General features: G+C 48.1%; 2 protein-coding genes across 12 annotated transcripts in view; both read right to left on the bottom strand.

The window, feature by feature from the left end:
* Positions 1–581: 581 nt before the first annotated feature.
* Positions 582–12599, bottom strand: LOC102105683 (eosinophil peroxidase-like). Its single transcript, XM_088066370.1, is given in 9 exon segments — positions 582–1753; positions 3027–3241; positions 4213–4440; positions 5615–5773; positions 5775–5793; positions 6214–6423; positions 6426–6444; positions 7809–7990; positions 12587–12599. Coding segments are annotated over 8 exon segments (1044 nt in total). The 3' UTR covers positions 582–1753; position 3027.
* TSPOAP1 (TSPO associated protein 1) overlaps positions 12591–19780 on the bottom strand; it is a 55653-nt gene continuing 48463 nt past the window's right edge. For 9 of the 11 annotated variants that reach the window (XM_088066095.1, XM_088066085.1, XM_088066086.1 and 6 more), the window contains 4 exons: positions 19417–19520; positions 17642–17713; positions 16061–16189; positions 12591–13801 (listed from right to left, as the gene is read on the bottom strand). In XM_088066095.1, the coding sequence (XP_087922221.1) occupies positions 13589–13801; positions 16061–16189; positions 17642–17713; positions 19417–19520 (518 nt within the window). In that variant the 3' untranslated portion in view covers positions 12591–13588. Of the gene's footprint in view, positions 13802–15549; positions 15610–16060; positions 16190–17641; positions 17714–19416; positions 19521–19780 lie in introns of all 11 variants that reach the window. The other 2 variants (XM_088066092.1, XM_088066090.1) reach the window with 2 other exon arrangements.

Raw genomic sequence — 19780 nt, 5'->3', positions numbered from 1 at the left:
ATAATGTTTGTCTTTGTCTAAAGGTTACTTCCCTTGCTGCAACCTGCATCTGTTACCTCTTGTCCTTTCCCTGTGAGCCTCTGGGAAGTGTCCACCTTCATTAGCTACACCTTAGAGAGACTGAAATAACTCCCCCTCCCATTCTCCAGACTAAGCAGATCCAGCTCCCTCCTGTCTTTGCACTCCGTGTGCTGCAGCCCACTGACCACCTTGGTGGGCATCCACTGAGGAAAAAAGGAATTGGCACTGGGAGAAGGACCTGACAGGATGAACTCGGGATGGACATCCAGGTCTGAGCTGAAACAGCTGGGGAAGGCTGCTGGGAAAGTGAATGAGAGGACTCAAGAGAGCTGGGAAGGGAGAGCTGCCCTTCTGAAACCAGCAGCAGAAGCTGATCAGGGCAAACCATCCCATCCTAGCTCCCACAGGAGGCACCCTCCACCTCAGGAGCTCCACTGGCCAAGGCAGGCACATGCCAGGAACCCTATAGACAGTCCCCATGTTGCTGTACCAGCATTGCATAGGTTTGATCAAGTTGACAAAGTAAATAAAATTGTCCAAATTTCAGCTTGGCTAAAAAGAGAAAATCAGCTGTCTGTGCTCAGTGCACATAGAGGGGTTGTGGGTGATTTTGAGCCAGTCAGATCCTCTCTCAGAGGGGAACTGATGAAGCCAACAGGTAATACTCTTTCCCCAAGGGGCTGAACAGACACGGGACTAGGTCACCATACACAACCAGGAGTAGCAAACCAGAGCTGGAGAGGCTGGGACACCCCAATCAATTCCTCCCACCCATCAGTGCTGACCTTCTGTATCACACAGGAGTTGGGGTCAGAAGCTTCAACAAGAAATACTTTCTTTCATTAACAACACAAAGCTTCTGGAACTGCCTTTTCCCAATATTCCCACAGAAAGCCTACCACCCTCCTGCACTCATGTGTGGTTGCTGCACCTCTTATGAAATGCAAAGAACATCTTGGCCCCAGCCCAAAATTGCAATTTATTAAGCAATAACAGGAATATAGCAGGCTACAGAGGGAGGAGAAAGTGGGTTTGATAACTTTCAATAAAATGGAAAAAGCTGGATTGAAACCAGAATAGCTTTTACTATCTTATATGTTGAGATTGTTCTGATCTTTTCCAGGCCACATGCCACCAGCCCTACAGGCCAGTGCTGAGTCACTGGCTCATGCCAGGCTTCAGGAATAACTTGTCACAGGTTTCTGGTACAGAACAGAACAGAGGATGTTTTGGGCATTCTGGACTATGGGAAATAACAGTGAGAAAACTCTCATCCATGTGGCACATTTCTTCCTTCCATACTGGAGCAAAATCTGACACAGGGCATTTTAGGACAGTATGTTTGGGGTGCAGGACAACTATTTCTTATTCTCTCGGAGGAATCCTGTCATTAGTATATTTTCTCTGGAAATCGAAGGATTTATTTCTTTCAAACAAAAAAATTGGAGAGCTAAAATCAACTACCTATTCCAATGCCCTGGATAATTCTGTGGGGGTTGAAAAATTTAAAAGGAAGGTCCAAAACATGTGCTTGACACTAAATCTTGGTGAAGGATTATTATGTGGTTCCATGGCCTAAGCCAGCAGTTGGTGTGATTTGGGATCAGCCTCCGGACAACTCATTTCACTTGGCTTTGTGATACTGAGTGATTTTATGGATCTGGGATATCTCTTCATGAAGTTCTTTTACTCCTGGGCTCCATCCCACTGTAAAGGCTTCATGCAAATCAAGCTGAAAAAATGACAGAACTATGCTCAGACATTGCAGGCAGTAAAAGCATAAACACAGAAAAAATTAATAATCAACCTCAGCAGCTTCCCAAGTCTGGACATCTGGGAAGTCATCAACATTCAGCATTTAAAGTCACCAGAATCTTTTTCTAGAGGAGATAAAAAGCATTGTGTTAACAGAAAAGAACCTGCCATAGCTCCCTGATACCTTGTGTGGTTTGTTTCCACAGGTTAGGCAGAAAAGGAGGGATCAAAACCTGGAATTATAAGCGTGACAGGACCTGACTGTCAGAGGAAAGGAAGGATGTTTTGTTTGGAAAAGGCACTGGAACATCCTGCCCTTCTCCAGGGAGAGCCATTCTACATCTGCTTCCCAGGGATTTCAGGGAGCATTTTGGCAGGAATTAGACCTCAAGAATTTTACAAATCCTGAAGGCAGGAGAGAGAAATAGTGTAAAAACAGGCAAAACCTGTACAAGCAGAGATCAAAACCAGAAATCTTCCCACAGACTAGGAATTCATTTTCAAATGCTGAGCTGCTTTTGGCCTTACAAGGATGTGCTGACAAACAGCATCTCAACAGACATCAGCCTTCCCATTCTGGGCATTGTTTCCCATGAAGAAAACCCTGGCATCGACAGCAAAGAGCTAAATGGAAAGTTTATTAATCAGAAAAAAATTCCAGAATTCCAGAAAGGTTCAGGCTGGCGGGGACACAGAGCGTCACTGGTGCCACCTCCCTGCTCCAGCCCAGAGCACAGGGCACCGCATCGTGTCCAGAGGGCTCGGGAATATCCCCGCTCAGGGAGACTCCAGCCCCTCCCTGGGCAGCCTGGGCAGGGCTGGGCAGTGCCCAGGGCACGAGTTGTGCCTCCTGTGCAGGGGGAATTGCTGGGCTCGGTCCCTGCCCGTGGCTCTGGTGCCACTGCTGGGCCCCTGAGCAGAGCCCGGGCTCTGCTGGGAGCCCTCCCTGCACACAGGGACAGCCAGGGCTGAGGCCCCTCTCAGCTGGGGCTCCTCTCCAGGCTGAACAGCCCCAGCTCCCTCAGCCTTCCCTCATTAGAAAAAATTCCCAGAATAGGGCACTTGGCTTGGTCTGCCAGAAAATCTGCATTTTGTAGGAGCCACTCCAAGTATACCCAGTAAACTGGAGCACCTAAAGCTGTACCTGGCACACAGGTCCAGCCACATGTTAGGCAGCTCAGTTTTAAACCCCAAGGTCTGGCTTTCTCAGGGGTCTGCAGGCAGGACCCGCTGCTGTTTGCTGATCATACCTTACTCCTCAGTGCTCTTTGACTTCCAGGGTCTCAGGTCCAGCTTTGGGATCGGAGTGCAGCTCACAAAGCCACGGGGGTATGTGTTAGCCCAAAAGATATTCCTTGATACTTTAGTGATGTGGGTATTGTCACATATTATTCGTGACAAGGAGATTTTGGCCAGTGAAAGGCACTGGCGAGGAGTGAAAACCCCAGGGCTCTGCCACCAAAACCTGCAGGAGAAAGAAGACACAACAGATTTTTGCCTTATTCACATTGATGATTCCCACAATATTAATTCCCATTTACACTAATTTCTTCTTCCAAGAACAAATTTGAATTTCTGTTCTTTAAATCAGAGCCCTGACTCACCAGCTGGATAATTATCTTGCTTTTCTTTTGGCCATGAGCAGGTAACAAAGCTGCAATTGAATTAACTGTCCTCAGATGAGGCACAGGTACACTCTTTCAAATAGGAAAGGCTGCAGAGACTGTGCACAGGCTGTGGTTACAGCCAAATGATTGCCATGTTGGAGCAAGCCCTGTAATTACTCAATTTTGTAGAAAAGAGTTCATTTCCTGTCATAAGAACAGGATTTCTAGACATGCGACTGACTGACTTGAAGCTCCTCATCCAGGGGCTTGAGCTTGTCATAAGTCTTTCTCAGCAGAACTGTTTAATGGAAACATGGGTTGTTTCAGGTTGTATTGCCTGAAAATTGCCATTTTCAGGCAATTTTGCTGGCTGGTACAGGGATCTTGCTTCCGAAGTCCAGCTTAAAATGGGGAACATAACTCACTGCTGCACCTGAAGTCCCTGAGCAACCTCAAGGAGGAGGAGGAATTCAGGTGTATTGAAACCTCAGCACTGCTGAAGTGATTTTGAGTGACAAGAAAACCCCAACCCACCACATCCATCACAAGCAAAGACCAAACCCTGCCACACGTCAGAGCAGAGGGTTCCAGTTCAGAACTGGGGAAGAAGAACTAGTGAGATATCACTTTGCTGGGAAGGGATCTCAGCCCAGTATCTCAACCATCAGATGGAGTAAGAACATCACTTCAAAGAGAATGAAACTTTTGAAGGAGTACTGAAAAGAAAAGCAAAGAACAACTGGAATAGTTTTTAGATATGCATGAAGAAATCTGCATAAACTCCAGCCTCCCTGTACTTTGGGGTTGGGACACCCATCTCCTCTCCTACCTATCCCCATCAGGAACGTTCCTGAACTGGGTGCCAATGAGACAAGCCATGAGAGGCCCAACTCGGCCTCCTTTCACAAAGGGCTCTGCAAGGGCCCCAATCCAGATGTCAATGTTCTTCGGTGTCCCATAGAGCTGCAGGAACTTCCTTGCCAGGTTCTGATTCCTCAACACTTGACCAAGTGACTTCACTCCAGATGGCTGTGAGAGCCCACAGAGTTTTCTCCAGAAGTATTGGGAGAAAAAGACACAACATATGGTGCCTGGATGACACCACTATCAAACAATTCCAGGATACTGAGAATTTACTTAATCAGAAAATTAATTAGGGAGGGGTTTTGACCTTGCTATATTACCACCACCTTAATGGATGTCTAATATAAGTAGTACAGCACTCATAGGTGGGTTGAAACCTAAAGCTAAACCCAAATTCTCTAGAAATACAAGTCACTCCCACCATGTCAGGTCTGGAAACCCAGGATTTGTGGTTCTGATCAGGTTCTGCATGATGGTGTCCCTCAATAAAGCATGGAAAAATCACAGCCTTCTGTTGTGGCCAAGGCAGAGCAATCCTCTGAGCTGATGATGCATCTGGATGTACTGCAAAGCCTCTGACTGGACTTAAAACCCATGGATCCAGCTCAGTTTTCATCCCAGTTTCAAACAGGAGCCCTGTTGCATCTCTCAGGATGCTGCTGACACAGCAGCTCCAGGCTCTTAGCTCAGCCTAATGACACTGTTGGGCAAGGACCCACCCAGGAGCCAGCTCTGAAGTGCAATCAACAATCTATTTCTCAAGACCATCTTGCAATACCATTACACTGGTTTTGCACCTTCCTGAGTCCTGAGGGTGATTCTGACATGCTTGGTTATTTTTTTCCTCTGGGACACGGGTTTAATAGAGAAATTATGATGAGATTTTCTTTAAATACTGGAATCTGCTCTTCCAGTCATGTGTGGCTGGGCTGGACCACTGCAGATGGCTGCAGAGAAATCACAGGGGACTTACAGTCTAATTCCACTCCTGCAATCTTGTTGCTGAACTATTTTACCAGTTTTTTCACTTGGACAACAGAAATAAGTCAGTCACTGAATACTAAACTCTAGTCTGTGCAATGCCCTGCATTCTTCTGCCTCCACGTCTCTCATGCAGCTTCTGCCAGGCTTTGCCTTCAGTGCTCAACCTCCACCCACCTACCTGTGGCTGTTCAGAAACAAGGAAAAGGTTTGGGAAAGAACATCACAGAATCACTGAATATCCTGCATTGGGAGAGACACATAAGGATCACTGAATCCAGCTCCTGAGTAATTTCGGCCAGGCATGGGCTGGAGAAGCTTCTCAATGTTTAATCGCAAAAATGCCTGATTTCCACTTGTTTTCCTCTGTAAGCTCTGCTCCCACAGCTGCCTTACCTGGAAGGCCATGATCTCGGCTGTGCTGCGTGTTGAGTGCAGCTAAATCAAACCCAATCCTTTCAAGCTGCTCAAAGAGCCTGTCCTGGAGCTCGCCCACCACCATCTGCTGCTGCATCATCAGCTTGGCCTGGCTGGCCCTGAGGCTCGAGACAGGGATCAATCCCACCTGCAGAGGTGGCACGGGGAAACTGTGATCAATTCCACCTGAAGCAGGGACGTGTGAGGAGTGTGGGGAGGCTAGTGTGTGGCTAAGAGGCAACAGAGAGGTGAGCACAGCTTATATGTAATTATAAGCTTCTACTACATGAGAATAAATTTCCCTGCATTTAAAGAATTAAGAAGAAAATACTTTGAATAACGTTGAGGTCACAGCAATTAAGCAATCAGATCATTTTGGAACACGATTGGCTGCCCTTGTCTACAGGGTTATCCCTCTGTTGAGCTGACTCTGGCTGGTAGTAAAGGCCATTTAATACATTGAACATAAAATGCTTTTGAATTTGGCTGAAGCAGGAGGTCATCAAGAGAGGGCAGGAAAGGATGAATGAAATAAATCCACACTGCAGAGCTGCAGGAAAGGATTTACCTTCTTGAATGATCCTCCAGACAGCAAAGAAGGAGGTTCTGAGTTGAATTTCAGGAGTTATGGGTCTGTAATATTCATCTAGGCGGCCAACAGTTGGAGGGACTGAGGCGTGAGCAAAGCAAAAAGCCAAGGTGAAAACATTGGATATCTGAGAATCCACAGACTCGCTGTAGCCCCGACAGTGAGGAATGAGCCTGTGGAACCTGCATCCCAGTCCCTGTAGGTTATGATCTAGGGGGAAACGAGGAAAGGGTGAACTGTTAATGTCTTGGCCATCAGTTTCTGTGGAAACAAAGTTGTTTTTCATGTTCTGTCTGCCACAACACTCTGGCAGCTCAGAGCAGCATAATAAGAGGTTGGACTCAATGATCTCAGAGGTCTTTTCCAATCAAATTGGTTCTGTGATTCTGTGAAGATAAAAGCCTGCCAAATCCTCTCAAATACTGGCTCCTTGTCACAGTTCCCATCAGGCAGGCAGAACTGCACCCTTCGTGCTTCAGATGGCAAAGATAACATCGGCAGATAATGGGGTAGCACCACCCACAGGCAGCTCCCTGGGTCCTCCCACAGCAGAGATTTCCAACCCTGCTCTCATGTCCCTCTGGGATATTGAGGAGGCAGCAACATATAATTAAAAAAAAAAAAATCAAATTCTATGTCAGTAGGAGAAAATGAATTAATTGTCTGAATACCACATGAAGATGAAACCATTGATATAAACACAATGATGCTTTTTAGGACAATCCTTTGAGTGTTTGTCTTGCCCAACATGTTTTTCCAACAATACAATAATATTTAAATTGAGAGCATAAAACATAAACATTTTGATATTCCTGCTTTTTATTTTTTGTTAGACCAGCTCAGAAGACAGGCTTCAAAGGAGGTGCAGTGCCTTTGGAAACCCCATGTCCCTTTCTCCCATAGGATCCAGCCTTTCCTGCCAGCTGTAAAGTCTCACCTGACTTTGAGACCATTCCTGCTCCAATCTAGAGGCTGAACAAGAGACTTTGGGAGTTCCCTCCCAAGCACAGAGGTGTTTGTGTGACCCCAGAATCTCATTCAGGGTCAAGTCTGGGGTGCAGCCCAGTCCCTAGGAGAGACAGCATGACTGGCTGCACCCACCAGCACATGGGGCTTCTTCATAGAATCCCAGAGTGGCTGGGTTGGAAGGCACCTTTAAGATCATCTCATTCCAACCCCCTGCAATGGCAGGGAATCATTGAGGAGGAGATTCACAACCTGAGGAATTTTAATCCAGATTTTCAGTACCATTTTTATGAGGTACAAAACACCAGTTAGAAAAGCTTTTCCTCTGACTTTTCTGTCTGTTCCTCTAACAAAAATGTGCTATTTAAAACCTCATCAAGCACTTTGTAAATTTAAAAGTAGAGGGTCATCAAAGATTATGGGGGACCTCTCTGTGCTTGTTATTTCAGGTATCTCGGTCTGATTTTGCTTTGGTCAAAAGACACTGGTGGAACGAATTTGGTCCTTTCCCCCCAAAATCCTGCACCCTTTGGCCACTCCACACTAGCACAGCCTAACACATGAACCTTGTGAGACTGCAGGCAGTCATGTGGGACCATGGCTTGTACCTGGATCACGGCTCCCAGGATCTTTCGTGCCTCCTGGTAGAGCCTCTCATCATTCCAGTGGGGATTGAGGCTCCTCAGCTTTCCAGCCAGGCGGTTGTGCTCCCGCACAAAGAGAGTGTGCATGCAGGCCAGCTCCAGCATCTCACTCGCACGGGTGTCACCCGGAAGGGGCACACATGGCACTGGAGTGGGAATGTCACATTGGGAAGCACACACAGAAGAATTTTTAGATGTCTCAGTACTTGTGTTGTGAAGAAAATGGGTAGGAAACACAAAGGAGGAGAGAGAACTCAGGGATTGGACAGCACCAGGCAAAAACTGAATTTCTGCTAAGGCAACAAAAGCCAGGTGCTGCCCTGGCTGTGCTGAGAATTGCAGAGAGGTGGGGAAAGTTTCAGTGAAGGGCTGGAAGTATTAAATACAAGTAGGTGTTCTCCAGGTTCCCATATCCGAGACATTTGGTGTCACAGCAAAGAGAGAAATGCGAATGAGCAGAGGGAAGTCAAGATGTCCAAGGAAGCTCTGGAAGTCAGAAGGTTTTCAAACCAGCTGAAACTGTGGCCAAAGCAAGGTGATAGTCACAAACACCTCACCCCACACCTGGGGCTCTCTGGGGAGTAAAAAGAAAAGTAAAATGAGTCAACTTGGAGGAATAAATTACAAAGCATCACAATGAAATATCAAATCCTTCTTCAAACATCTGGGGCAGGAAACGCAAGAGCAAGCAGGTGATGAGAGTATAGACAAGCACTCAGAAAAGTAAATATGTCGTATTTAGTCCCCTTGTCCCAGAGTAAATAGAGGGATTTTCTCCTGCACTTGGCACAGAGCCCTTTTCATCTTCTCTCAAAGGCTGCCTGTGAGGAACTGCGGAAGGAGGGACAAAAGCAGCACTGTGAGGTTTCCATGAGCAGAATGCATCCAGCCAGAGCTTCCAATAGAGCTCTGTGAGGAAACGCTAAGCCCTGGGAGGCAACTGCACATGTAAAACTCCCCCAGTTCTCAGGGACCAGAAAAGTCACAAATAAGACACTGGATTTTCAAAAGCACTTCCGAAAGCAGCCTGAACTGATGACTGTAAAAGAATTGATGGGTCTGTTCCAGCCATGGAACAGGAACTGCTCCTTGCTGAGAGTCAGAAGCCCCTTCTAGGAAGTATCTGATACCCCTGCCCCCTCTGCTTCTCACTGAGCATCTGCCTTTGGCCACAGGTCCTGCATGGCCCTCACCAAGGAGAGACCTGCACAGAACTGGGGGAGCAGGTGAGCACATGGAACAACACGTGGGACAGGTGGAATGCTGGAGGAGCCTGGAGGGAACATGAAACACCCTGGGATTTAAAGGAGGGAGCTGACAGATTCCAAGGACCACGGGCATGTTCAGAAGAACTTCGGCCAGATATGAAAGGGGCCAAGGGAGTAGAAAGCAGCTCCACAGCTGATGAGATCTGTCGTGCTCTGAAACTTTCTCCAGCAGTGCCGCAAGTGACCACTTTGTGGTGCTTTGAGAGTCTTGAGCCCTTCTGGGGGTGTCTTCCAGGGACAAGGTTCCTTCCCCCGTGGTGCTCTTCATCCTCTGCCTCTTTTAAGGTCAAAGCAAAGCCTTCAGATCTGCCCCTGGAGGCAGCTGCAGTGTCTAGCACTCCCCATCCCACCTTCTCTGCCCCATTTCCCCTGGGGGTCCACGAGAGATGCTCCTTCTTCCTGTGCAGGAGGAGCCTGCGATGATGGTTTGAGCAGGCATCGCCCTCCAGCTGCTGGGCTGGAGCACGGGGCAGCCCAGGTGGGTCTGGCTGCTGCACAAAGTGCTGCTGCACCAGGAGCTCAGCTGGCAAAGCACCTCCTGTGCCACAGGCCAAAGCCCCTCTCCCTGTCCCAGAGCAAAAGCATCTGATGGACAAATCCCTGCAATGCTGGCAGGGCAGAGGGATCAGGGAGGGACGTGTTTGATTGTGGAGGTGTATAGGGAGGCAGAGGAGCTGCTCCTCAGCTCCTCTTCTCTGCAATTGTGTTTGCCCTCATGGATCAAAACTTCTTGGATCAGCAGCACAGACTGGGAGCACTTCTCCCAGTCCAAGTCCCTCTCCAGCTCTCCTGGAGCCTTTTTAGACTCTGGAAGGGGCTCTAAGGTCTCCCTGGAGCCTTCTCCAGGTGAACACCCCCAGCTCTCCCAGCCTGGTGCCACAGCAGAGGGGATCCAGCCCTGGAGCAGCTCCATGGTCTTCTCTGGACTTGTTCCAGCAGCTCCACGTCCTTCTGCTGTTGGCCCCAGGGCTGGAAGCAGCTCTGCAGGTGGGGTCTCACCTGAGCAGGGCAGAAGGGCAGAATCCCCCCTCCCCTTCTGCCCACAAGGGGGCATCAGCCCAGGGCACAGGGGGTTTCTGACACGTGCCATCCATCCATCATCCATCATCCATTATCCATCCATCATCCATCATCCATCATCCATCCATCCATCCATTATCCATCCATCATCCATCCATCATCCATCCATCCATCCATCCATCATCCATCCATCCATCATCCATCATCCATTATCCATCCATCATCCATCATCCATCATCCATCCATCCATTATCCATCCATCATCCATCCATCATCCATCCATCCATCCATCATCCATCCATCATCCATCCATCATCCATCCATCCATCCATCCATCATCCATCCATCATCCATCCATCATCCATCCATCATCCATCCATCATCCATCCATCCATCATCCATCCATCCATCATCCATCATCCATCCATCCATCATCCATCATCCATCCATCATCCATCCATCCATCCATCATCCATCCATCATCCATCCATCCATCATCCATCCATCATCCATCATCCATCCATCATCCATCCATCCATCATCCATCCATCATCCATCCATCATCCATCCATCCATCATCCATCCATCCATCCATCCATCATCCATCATCCATCCATCCATCATCCATCCATCATCCATCCATCATCCATCATCCATCCATCATCCATCATCCATCCATCATCCATCCATCCATCATCCATTCTCTTCCCAGCCTGTACTTGGGCTTGGCATTGCCCCAATTCCATGTAGGACCTTTTCCTTGGCCTTGTTAAGTGTCATGAGTTTTTCACATCTCCACCTCTCCAGGTCCTTTCCATGGATGCCCCATCCCTGCCCTCCAGTGTGTGACCCCAACACGCAGCTCGGTGTCACCAGGACGCTGCCCAGGATGCCCATGAGCCCCTTTGTCACTGGGACATGAACTCCTACATCAACCTCTGAGAAACACCACACCAAACTGCCCTCAAAAAAAAAATAAAAAAAAAAAAAATTGTTCTCCAACTGCTTCAGAAACCATGGAAGTGGGGGCTTGTGAGATGCTTTGTCTCTTGAATGTTTACCTTCCCTGGAGACTGTGACCCTTCTCCCAGATCAGGGTGAATGGGAAAGGCCACGGGCCTGGCTGAGCCTTCTGGTGAGCACCAACACAAGCACCAAGCCCTCGCACTCAGAGCCCACCCGCTGCTCACCTGGAGAATTGAAACAGGAATATATTGATGCCAGCAGCAGCTCCTCCAAGCAGAGAGGTGCCATCCACACCTGGGCTGTGGCACAGTGATTAGAAGCAGAGGATGCAGAGCAGAACATCTGGATTATATCTTTATTTTACCTTTTTTTTGTTGTTGTTTGTTTCTTGTAGCCTTTCAGGTTTAGCTCTAACAGCTTGAAGCTGTTAAATCTTTTTCATGGAGACTTCTCTGAAGCTTTGCTGTCCAGCCTGTCTGGTGTTGGGGAACCAGCTGAACTAGGAAGATTTTGCTGAATGATGGGTCTATCACAGAAAAATTTACAGGAGTTAGAGACACAACACACACCTTATGGTCCCAGGGGCTCAGATGGCCAGGGAGGATGGAAGCACCAGCAGCGAGGGAGCCAGGCAGGCACTGCCTCTGGGGGGCCTCCGGCTCTGGGCACACCCCAGAATATTCCAGCAGCTGATTTTCTTCCTAAAGGTTTTGTTCTTCAGTTCATCCCCTGAGGAACTGATAAAACCAATGACAGTTTCTTTCAAAAGACCTTCAACAATTCACTTAAGAAACTCCAGTTGGTAAATTCAGTTAAAACAGCAACGACTTCCTCCAGGAGAGGACAGGCTGAAGATAAAGCTCTGGGTTGCTGATGCGTTTCATCACTGAGGCTGCTCCAGAAGCCATGGAAACTCCAGCAGAGCTGCAGCACATCATCCAAAGTCTTTGGTCTGTCCTTGCCCTGACTCCCATCCACCACAGGACATGGTGCCTTACTGTGGCATCAAGATCCTCATGGAATATTTCTCTCTATGGAGCAGCAGCTTTCCAAACAAGTCCCTCCTGTCAAGGGAACCCTGCAGAATCCCCCCCAAAACCCCAGAGTGACTTCTGGCACCTTGGTTGGATTCCCAGAGGCTCCAGATGCAGGAGCACACGCCTGACGCAGTGCTCACACACCAGTGGAGCTGGGAGTGCAGGGGGCCAGCCCAGGCATCCTGGGCAGCCCAATGCCCACAGCCCTCCCTGGTGGCCACCCCAGCCCCTGCCCTCACCCCACACCTGGGGCATCCACAGCCACAGCTGTCCCTCTGACAAGGGGACACACAACGTGCAGAACATCCCCAAGGTGCAGGTGTGGCTGGTATCATTTCCCCACCCCCTGAAGAAGCATCACTGAATCTTTGGCTTTTTTAAGGAAAATGTATTTTTGTGAAAATAGACTTTATTATAATAAAATCTGATATTAAATAAAAACATACCATACCACCATCACTCATGGCCGCTGTGCTGGCACCACTCACGGAGCTCACAGAACTGCCCTGCTCAGAACAAGGACCCATTGGAACATGCAGAGAAAGAAACACAGGGAAGGACAGAAACCACGGCATATAAACCCCTCCGTGCTTGGACAGGGCTGTGTCTCAACTGCAGGAACACATCTACAGGAACAGTGCGAGCTGCCCAGCCCCAGCCCTGCTCTCCCAGCACTCTGGCTCAGGAGCAGCTCAGACACAGCTGAACAGAACCGCGGAGAGAGGCAGACAGACAAATAAATAAATAAATAGGTAGATAAATAAATCAATTGATAAATAAATTGATAAATAAATAATAAGGCGGAGTCCCCAGCCAGTGTGTGATCAAGGGGAACCAGGCAGGAGCAGCTGGCAGCAGCCCACCCCCACGCTGAAGAACTGACCCCCACCAGGGCATCGCTCCTTCCCCTCCGGGATCCTCGTGCTGGAAGCTGACTGAGGCAGTGTGGGATGCTCCGAGGCACAGCTGCATATTTACAGGGTTACAGTACAAATAAGAACTCACTCATCAGCCCAGAGACAGCGAAGGGGAGTCACAGGAACAGAAAAGTGCAGATTTTCTTTGCAGCAAGTGAAGGAGTTGACACAACCTCCTTTGGAGCAGAGAAATACCAGGGTGTGGAATACAAGGGATCTCTCCTAAGGGGCCGGGGTTTTGCTGGGAAAAGCCAGTTAGCTAACTTACAGCCAGAATATAATCCTTAAATTAAAATATTTACAGGGAACCAGTACACTGAGGGCTACATGGAGTAGGACATGCTGGATCCCAGAGCTGAGCCCTCACACCCCAGAGCCACGTTTTCCCCAGGGGCTCTCAGCTCCTACACCCTTCAGAGTTTTCTCTAGTCAACACATACTTCTTCCCTATGAAAATAATCATCTTATTGCAGAGGGCTTCTCCTGAACTCAGTCTCTGGGGCTGTGCGGGCAGCCCCGATGGAATAAACCCCTTGTTAGTTTTTCTTATTGGACCCAAGTTTTTTGAAGAGGTTTTTCCCTTTGAAGAAGAAGCCTCTCTTCTTTTTACTCTGCCCAGGTGCACCAGTGCAGGTGAGGAGGGCCAGCGATGCCTGCTCTGGACACTGCTTGCCTGGGACAAGGCAGGAAGGTGCTGGCAGAGGAGATGGAGAGGAGTTGCTCTGATCAACAGATCCATCTGGATTTAGCTATGTGGGAAAGAGAAAAAACAAAAGACAAAAGCGCAAGTTAGAGCTGCAGAAGGAGATCACACCAACATAAACCTCAGCCAGAGAACCTGGCCTTCTCCCCTCTATGCAGGTGCAGTTCTACTTAGGACGTTTCCAGTGGATTTAAAATTTGTACCTATAACCCAGACCCTTCCTTAGCTAAGAATTCCAGAAATTTCTGAACTTTGGGCTAAGAACAGGACAGCACAAAAGACCCACTAAGGACATGGTGAAAGATGCTGCTCCACAGCCAAGTAAGTGAAGCAGCTCCCGAGAGCGTGGATGGAGACAGGTACTGATGATGCCTCAGCCATGGAGCCTGCTGGGCTCTCAGTGTGCTCTAGGACACAAGTCAGGACATTAACAAAACCAAATTTCGTAAGAACAAGTGCCCTGCAAGACCTCCAGAAGATTACAGAGACTGGCCAAGCCCTGAGGCTTCTCAACAGTGGCCATGGTAAGAAGAGGAACTGGGAGTCCTGCAAGGGTGCTCAGCATCCAGCAGATGCAGAAAGCCAAGTCTGGGAGTAAACCCGAATAAATCCAGCTGAAACATCTGCAGCCAAAAATGCAAGATTTATGGAGGCAAAGAGAAAAAGAAAGCCAGGTGAGGGCTAACATGGAGCCCACTCTCTTAGCAGGGAGCAAAAGAAAGAATCCCCAGGTTCTGCTCCAGAAACTGTTTATGATTTCTGTAACAAAGAATCCTTGGATAAAATGCCCCAGAGCACTGGGCTAGCAGCAGAAGGGGCTCGCCAATGCTCAGGGTGTGATGTGGGAGGGATGTAAATGCCCCTGGGCAGCCAGAGCAGCGCAGGCTCGGTCCATGCACCATTGGAAAACACTTTTTGGGTAAAGGTGGAACAGCTTCAGGACAGGCCTGAAGTACCTCCACAAACAATTTCTTCTCTTCTCAGAGGTCTCTGTGAGGCAGGAAAGCAACAGAACCAGCTCCCAGATTCATGTGGTAAGAGAAAAATCGTACTAAAATGGGGGTTTCTTCTCTAAGAGAAACAAAGGAAAAACTGCTCTGTCAAAATCCTCATACAAGTTATTAGTGACAAACACAAGAGTGATACCAGTTTTAAGGGGTGGTTTTAGTGCTCTCTCAGGTGTTACTGATCAACACAATTTCTGGAAAACAAACATTTGAAACTAAGGAAAACAAACACTGCTTCCACTGGCCCCCAAAACCAGGGGTCTCACCCACCCAGCCCCAGAACAACTATCCACACAAGGTTGGTTTTAGGGACCAAATGTTACTATTTTCTTAAATGGATGGTGGGCAGGGGTTTTTCACAACTATTCTCAGGAAGGAGCAAAATCCAGAAGGAAAAAACCCCAGGCTGAATCTGAAGCGTGCTCAGACTGAGGAGGATCTTGCAAAGGTCAAATGATGCTTTGGTTGTAGATGTGAACAGAAAGGCCAAGCTGAATTACAAAGCAGGTCCTTCCCAAACCTGAATATCCAGCACAGTCCCATCCTGGTCCCCAAAACCACCGGATAATTGTTCCAACCAACTGCACTTGATGTGCTGAATGGTTTGTCTTTACCACAGAACCCAGGTGGCAGTGAAAGGTCTGACATCAGACCTGAAGGTAGATTTGCCACCACAGCCCTAAACCAGCCTGTCAAACCATAAGCAAGAAAAGGAGCCAGCTCCAGATGGAGGAGGAGCCTTTGAGGTACTGGGCTGGGTGGGAGGTTGAAGGTCTCACACACTTACATGGTTGCTCTCTCTATGTATCATTCATATCTATCACTGGACTCTTCTCTTCCTCATTCTCTGAAGAAAAGAACCGTCCCGGGTGCATAACACAGGCAGAAATAAATACATGAAATCAATTAGAATCAAACACTTTCTGAAGGCGCTTTACAATCAGTCTTTGACAGAAATAGCATGTCACTGATGGAAAAATATTCCATCAACAGAAACAGCATTAAAGCAGTTGCTCTGAGCTGGTAAGCATGAGTGTTTTGGGCTGGCTGTGGTCAGAACTTCTTGGATCCTCCTCTTTGTGATGTTTTGGTTTGTTTATTCTAATCCCCAAATGTGTTGTTTTCTGCCACTTTCTGCACTACCAGTATATCCTTGGGAAGAGCTCCCAGCACTTCTTGGGATGAAAAGGCTGCATGCAGCAGGTTGAGTGATCTCACGGGTATTGCATGCCATGCAATGCCCAGGCTCCAGACACGCTGCAGCCAGCAGGGCAGTGCCATGCAGTCACACATCTCACCTGGCTCTCAGCACTCAGAGGAGAAGCTTCTTTATCTTTTGAGTGGAATTCCTTGGCCATGTCTCCATCCAAAGGGACAGCTTCCAGGAAGTTGGATGGGACAAGCCCTCTCTGTTGGTTCAGCTCTCCCTACAAGATCAACATTCAATTTTCACATCATCTTTCCTGGAGAAATAAATAACAACTCGAGGTGCAGTGCCCTGCAGAGAAGGTTGGGCTGTGGGTTGAGACAAGTCCAGAACACACCCACATAGAGAGGATCCACAGAAAATTCTATAACTCCCATCCTTCCTTAGTTGTGGAACAATTCAGAGCACAGAAGCACAGAAGAGAGTAAAGGAAGAAGAGATGACAGCAAGTTGTGACAAAGGTGATTCCTACAAACTCAAAATCTCCACTACCATAATGGAATATGACTGTGCCACAGGTGCCCCAGAGGCCTTTGATTTGCCTTGGTATTTACTGATGCCTTTAAGAATGAGGCAGTACTGGTACAATGTCCTGTAGGCATTGCATCCATGACCACAGAGCTGCATTTCTGTATTCCTACAGTTCAACAGGAGGAGGTTGGGTGAGACAAAACCCACCCCAGCAATGCTGTTTGTCCAACACTGTAAAAGGATCAAACAAAACATTCTCAGTGATGCCCTCAGACTTAACCTGGAGCACAACCTCAAGTCTGATGTGTGACTTTCCCATCCAGGAAGAGGTGGATGATCCAAGGGCCAAGGCTCAAGTTTGGCACACAGCTGGAGGGCAGGAACAGCCCCAGGAATGTGTCTGCTTACTTGAATCACCATTCCAGCCTCTGGCTCAAGTGCCCAAAGTGCCTGGTGAAATGCTAGCTCTGAGTAGGTGCTGGTTCAGCTGGTGTGTGCATGGAAAGACACAGGCAAAGCTTTGGGAAACTGGCAGGCAACTGATGCCAAAAAATAAACTCAGAACCACTGGGACATTCAAAGGCCATGGAGATGCTCCCAGGGCTGGAGCCTGTCTGCTCTGAAGCCAGGCTGGGATACCTCAGGGTGTTCACCTGGAGGAGAAACGGTTCCAGGGGAGACCTCAGAGCCCCTTCCAGGGCCTAAAGAAGCTCCAGGAGAGCTGCAGAGGGACTTTGCACAAGGGACAGAGAGACAGGACAAGGGAAAATGGCTTCCTTCTGCCAGAGGGCAGGGATAGAGGGGATACTGGGAAGGAATTGCTGGCTGTGAGCATGTCGAGTCCCTGGCACAGGTGCCCAGAGCAGCTGTGGGTGCCCCTGGATCCCTGGCAGTGCCCAAGGCCAGGCTGGACAGGGTTTGGAGCAGTGTGGGATGGTGAAAGCTGTCCCTGCCCATGGAAGGGGGTGGAACAGGATGAGCTTTAAGGTCCCTTCCCCAAACCATTCCAAGATTCTGTAATATTGGATTTACAGCAGGAGAAATGAGCACCAGAAACAGGCTGCCCTGAACTAAGTAGAAAGGGGTTTATTTTTTTCCCAAAAGCAGAATACTTTGTTCCCTGATTTCTGCTTCCCTCCCACTGCATGAACTCCAACAATTTCCAGTGTAACCACAGGACCTTCCCAAGCCCTGCACTTACATAGTAGAATCCATCATCATCCATGGACCCAAAGACAGTGATAACGTCCCCGGCACTGAAGGTCAGTTCAGCCTGCAAAGAGACACAGAACAGAGGTCACAGGACAAGCACTGCCTGGAATTTCTCACTAGGAACACAGACTCCCCTCGCCTTCTTGTCCAATCTCACTCCAAGGGAGGAAGCCCACTGTTTTAATCTTGCAGGACCAGGATGTGGGATGGAAACTGAAATGGGTAACTCTGGAATTCACTGCTAAATAATGGAATTCACTGGGAAGCATGTCACAAATTAAGACAAGAGCAAAGCCCATTTTAAAACCAATTTTAATAAGGTTTCAAAACTGTTCTTACCGCCTGCTCTGGAAAGGTGCACTGAGGACAAGCTCAGCAAGCACCAGAAATACCTTCAATTTCTTTAAATATAGTTACAAATCCTGCTCCCTTGGATGAGCCTGTTCTGTATGCAGCACTCACTGATTAGTCACTAGCAGGAATGCATACAAACAGGGAGGTTTAACCTGGATACAGAACAGGGGCACAGCACACAGCGACACTTTGCTGTCACACCCTCTGTCCCCAGCACATGCTCCCTGGGGCACAAGGCTAAAGATAAAGGTGTCACAAGTCTCTTTTAATGGAAAAAGCTGCTCAGTGGAAGCTCCAAACAGGCTGAGTTCCACTCAAGACACTCTGTCACTTTACAAGTGTCAGTTGGAAGGGATCTACTTCCAATATATTTATCATATTATATCCCTAGTCCTCAATCTCATCTCTTGAGGCTGCAGGTCACTCCTGTGGAGCATCTCCCACAGAACTGCACCAGCTCGTTTCAGTAATTTGAGCTCTTGTCCACAGAAGTTCTACAAGAGCAAATCACTGCAAGAAGTACAGTCATCTCCTCGGTGACAAGGGTTCAGAAGTGTTTTGACAGCTGGACACATGCTCACGTTGTGTCTCTCCCAGGATGTTCCACCATCCCTAAAGCAGTCCTCAGCTGTGTCTCTCTGGGCAGGAGACACAGGTTGGGAGGCAATATTCCCTCTGTTGGTCAGACACTCTGTGATGAAGGGAAAGGATGTGAATCCAAATCCCATGTTTCTGTTTGCTCAGTACTAACACAGCTTGGAGGAACAGAGAATGTGTTCATCTCTTTTTGCAGAAAGGATTCTGCACTGCCACCTTTCTAGCTGGAACAGACTTATCCACAAAAATACTGTTCTGGATTGTATCCATCCTTGTTTAGATTATATCCCTTCCTATCCCTGGAAGTGTCCAAGGCCTGGTTGGAAGGGGCTTGGAGCAACCCAGTCTAGTGGAAGGTGTCCCTGCTCATGGCAGGGGGTAGGATGAGATGAGCATTAAGGTCTCTTCCAACCCAACCCATTCCATGATTCTGTGATTCTGTATATAGGAATTGCTTGAAAACAATGCAAACTAGTCCATTAAACTGGAGCTAAATCTTTTTGCTTGAACAAGGATCTACACAGATATTTAACACAAAAGTCATGCTCAAATTAAGTGTCAAAAGCGCTTTCAAACCCTTAAGCAGGTTTTTCCTTTTCATAGAGTGTTTCCTGGATCAGTTGCTACCAGCAGGAGCTGCTTCCTCCCACCCCAGATTTACTCAGTCCTGTCTGATCACTAAAGGACACCATGAGTACTCACACAGTTTCACTGATACTCTGGTTGGACCAAAGTGCTGAGTGTCTTGGGAGAGAAGGAAAAAAGAGATAGGAAGAAGAAACCTCTGAAAAGGGGGGAGCAGCTGATGGTTACCTCCACATCTGTGTTTGGAGAGCTCTCCTTAGGGTTGTAGTCAAAAGCAGCCACCATCCTGCGAGGAGTCAGCAGCTCTGCTTCAATGTCTTTATGTTTCTGCCCTGCAGGAGAAAAACAAAATGTTCTTAGATGGCAATCACAAAGGACAAAATCCTGGGATTAGGACAAAATCCCAAATCACAGCAACTCCTTCACCATTTTCATAGTGGTCTGAGCAAAAAGAATACTGGGGGAAACCGAGTGGAGAGAGACTTTAGAGGCATTTGGTAAAACAGTTTTCTGATCTGCTTCATCATCTCATAAGCACAGAAGTGGGGACATCCCACATCCCCTCATCCTGGTGCTCTGTCTAAACATACAG

Source organism: Pseudopodoces humilis, chromosome 23 (assembly GCF_049639895.1).
Source record: "Pseudopodoces humilis isolate 2021_Gansu_Grassland_sample_001 chromosome 23, ASM4963989v1, whole genome shotgun sequence".
Taxonomy (NCBI): domain Eukaryota; kingdom Metazoa; phylum Chordata; class Aves; order Passeriformes; family Paridae; genus Pseudopodoces; species Pseudopodoces humilis.
Note: the sequence above shows the minus strand (reverse complement) of the source record. Positions and strands in the feature narration are given on the sequence as shown.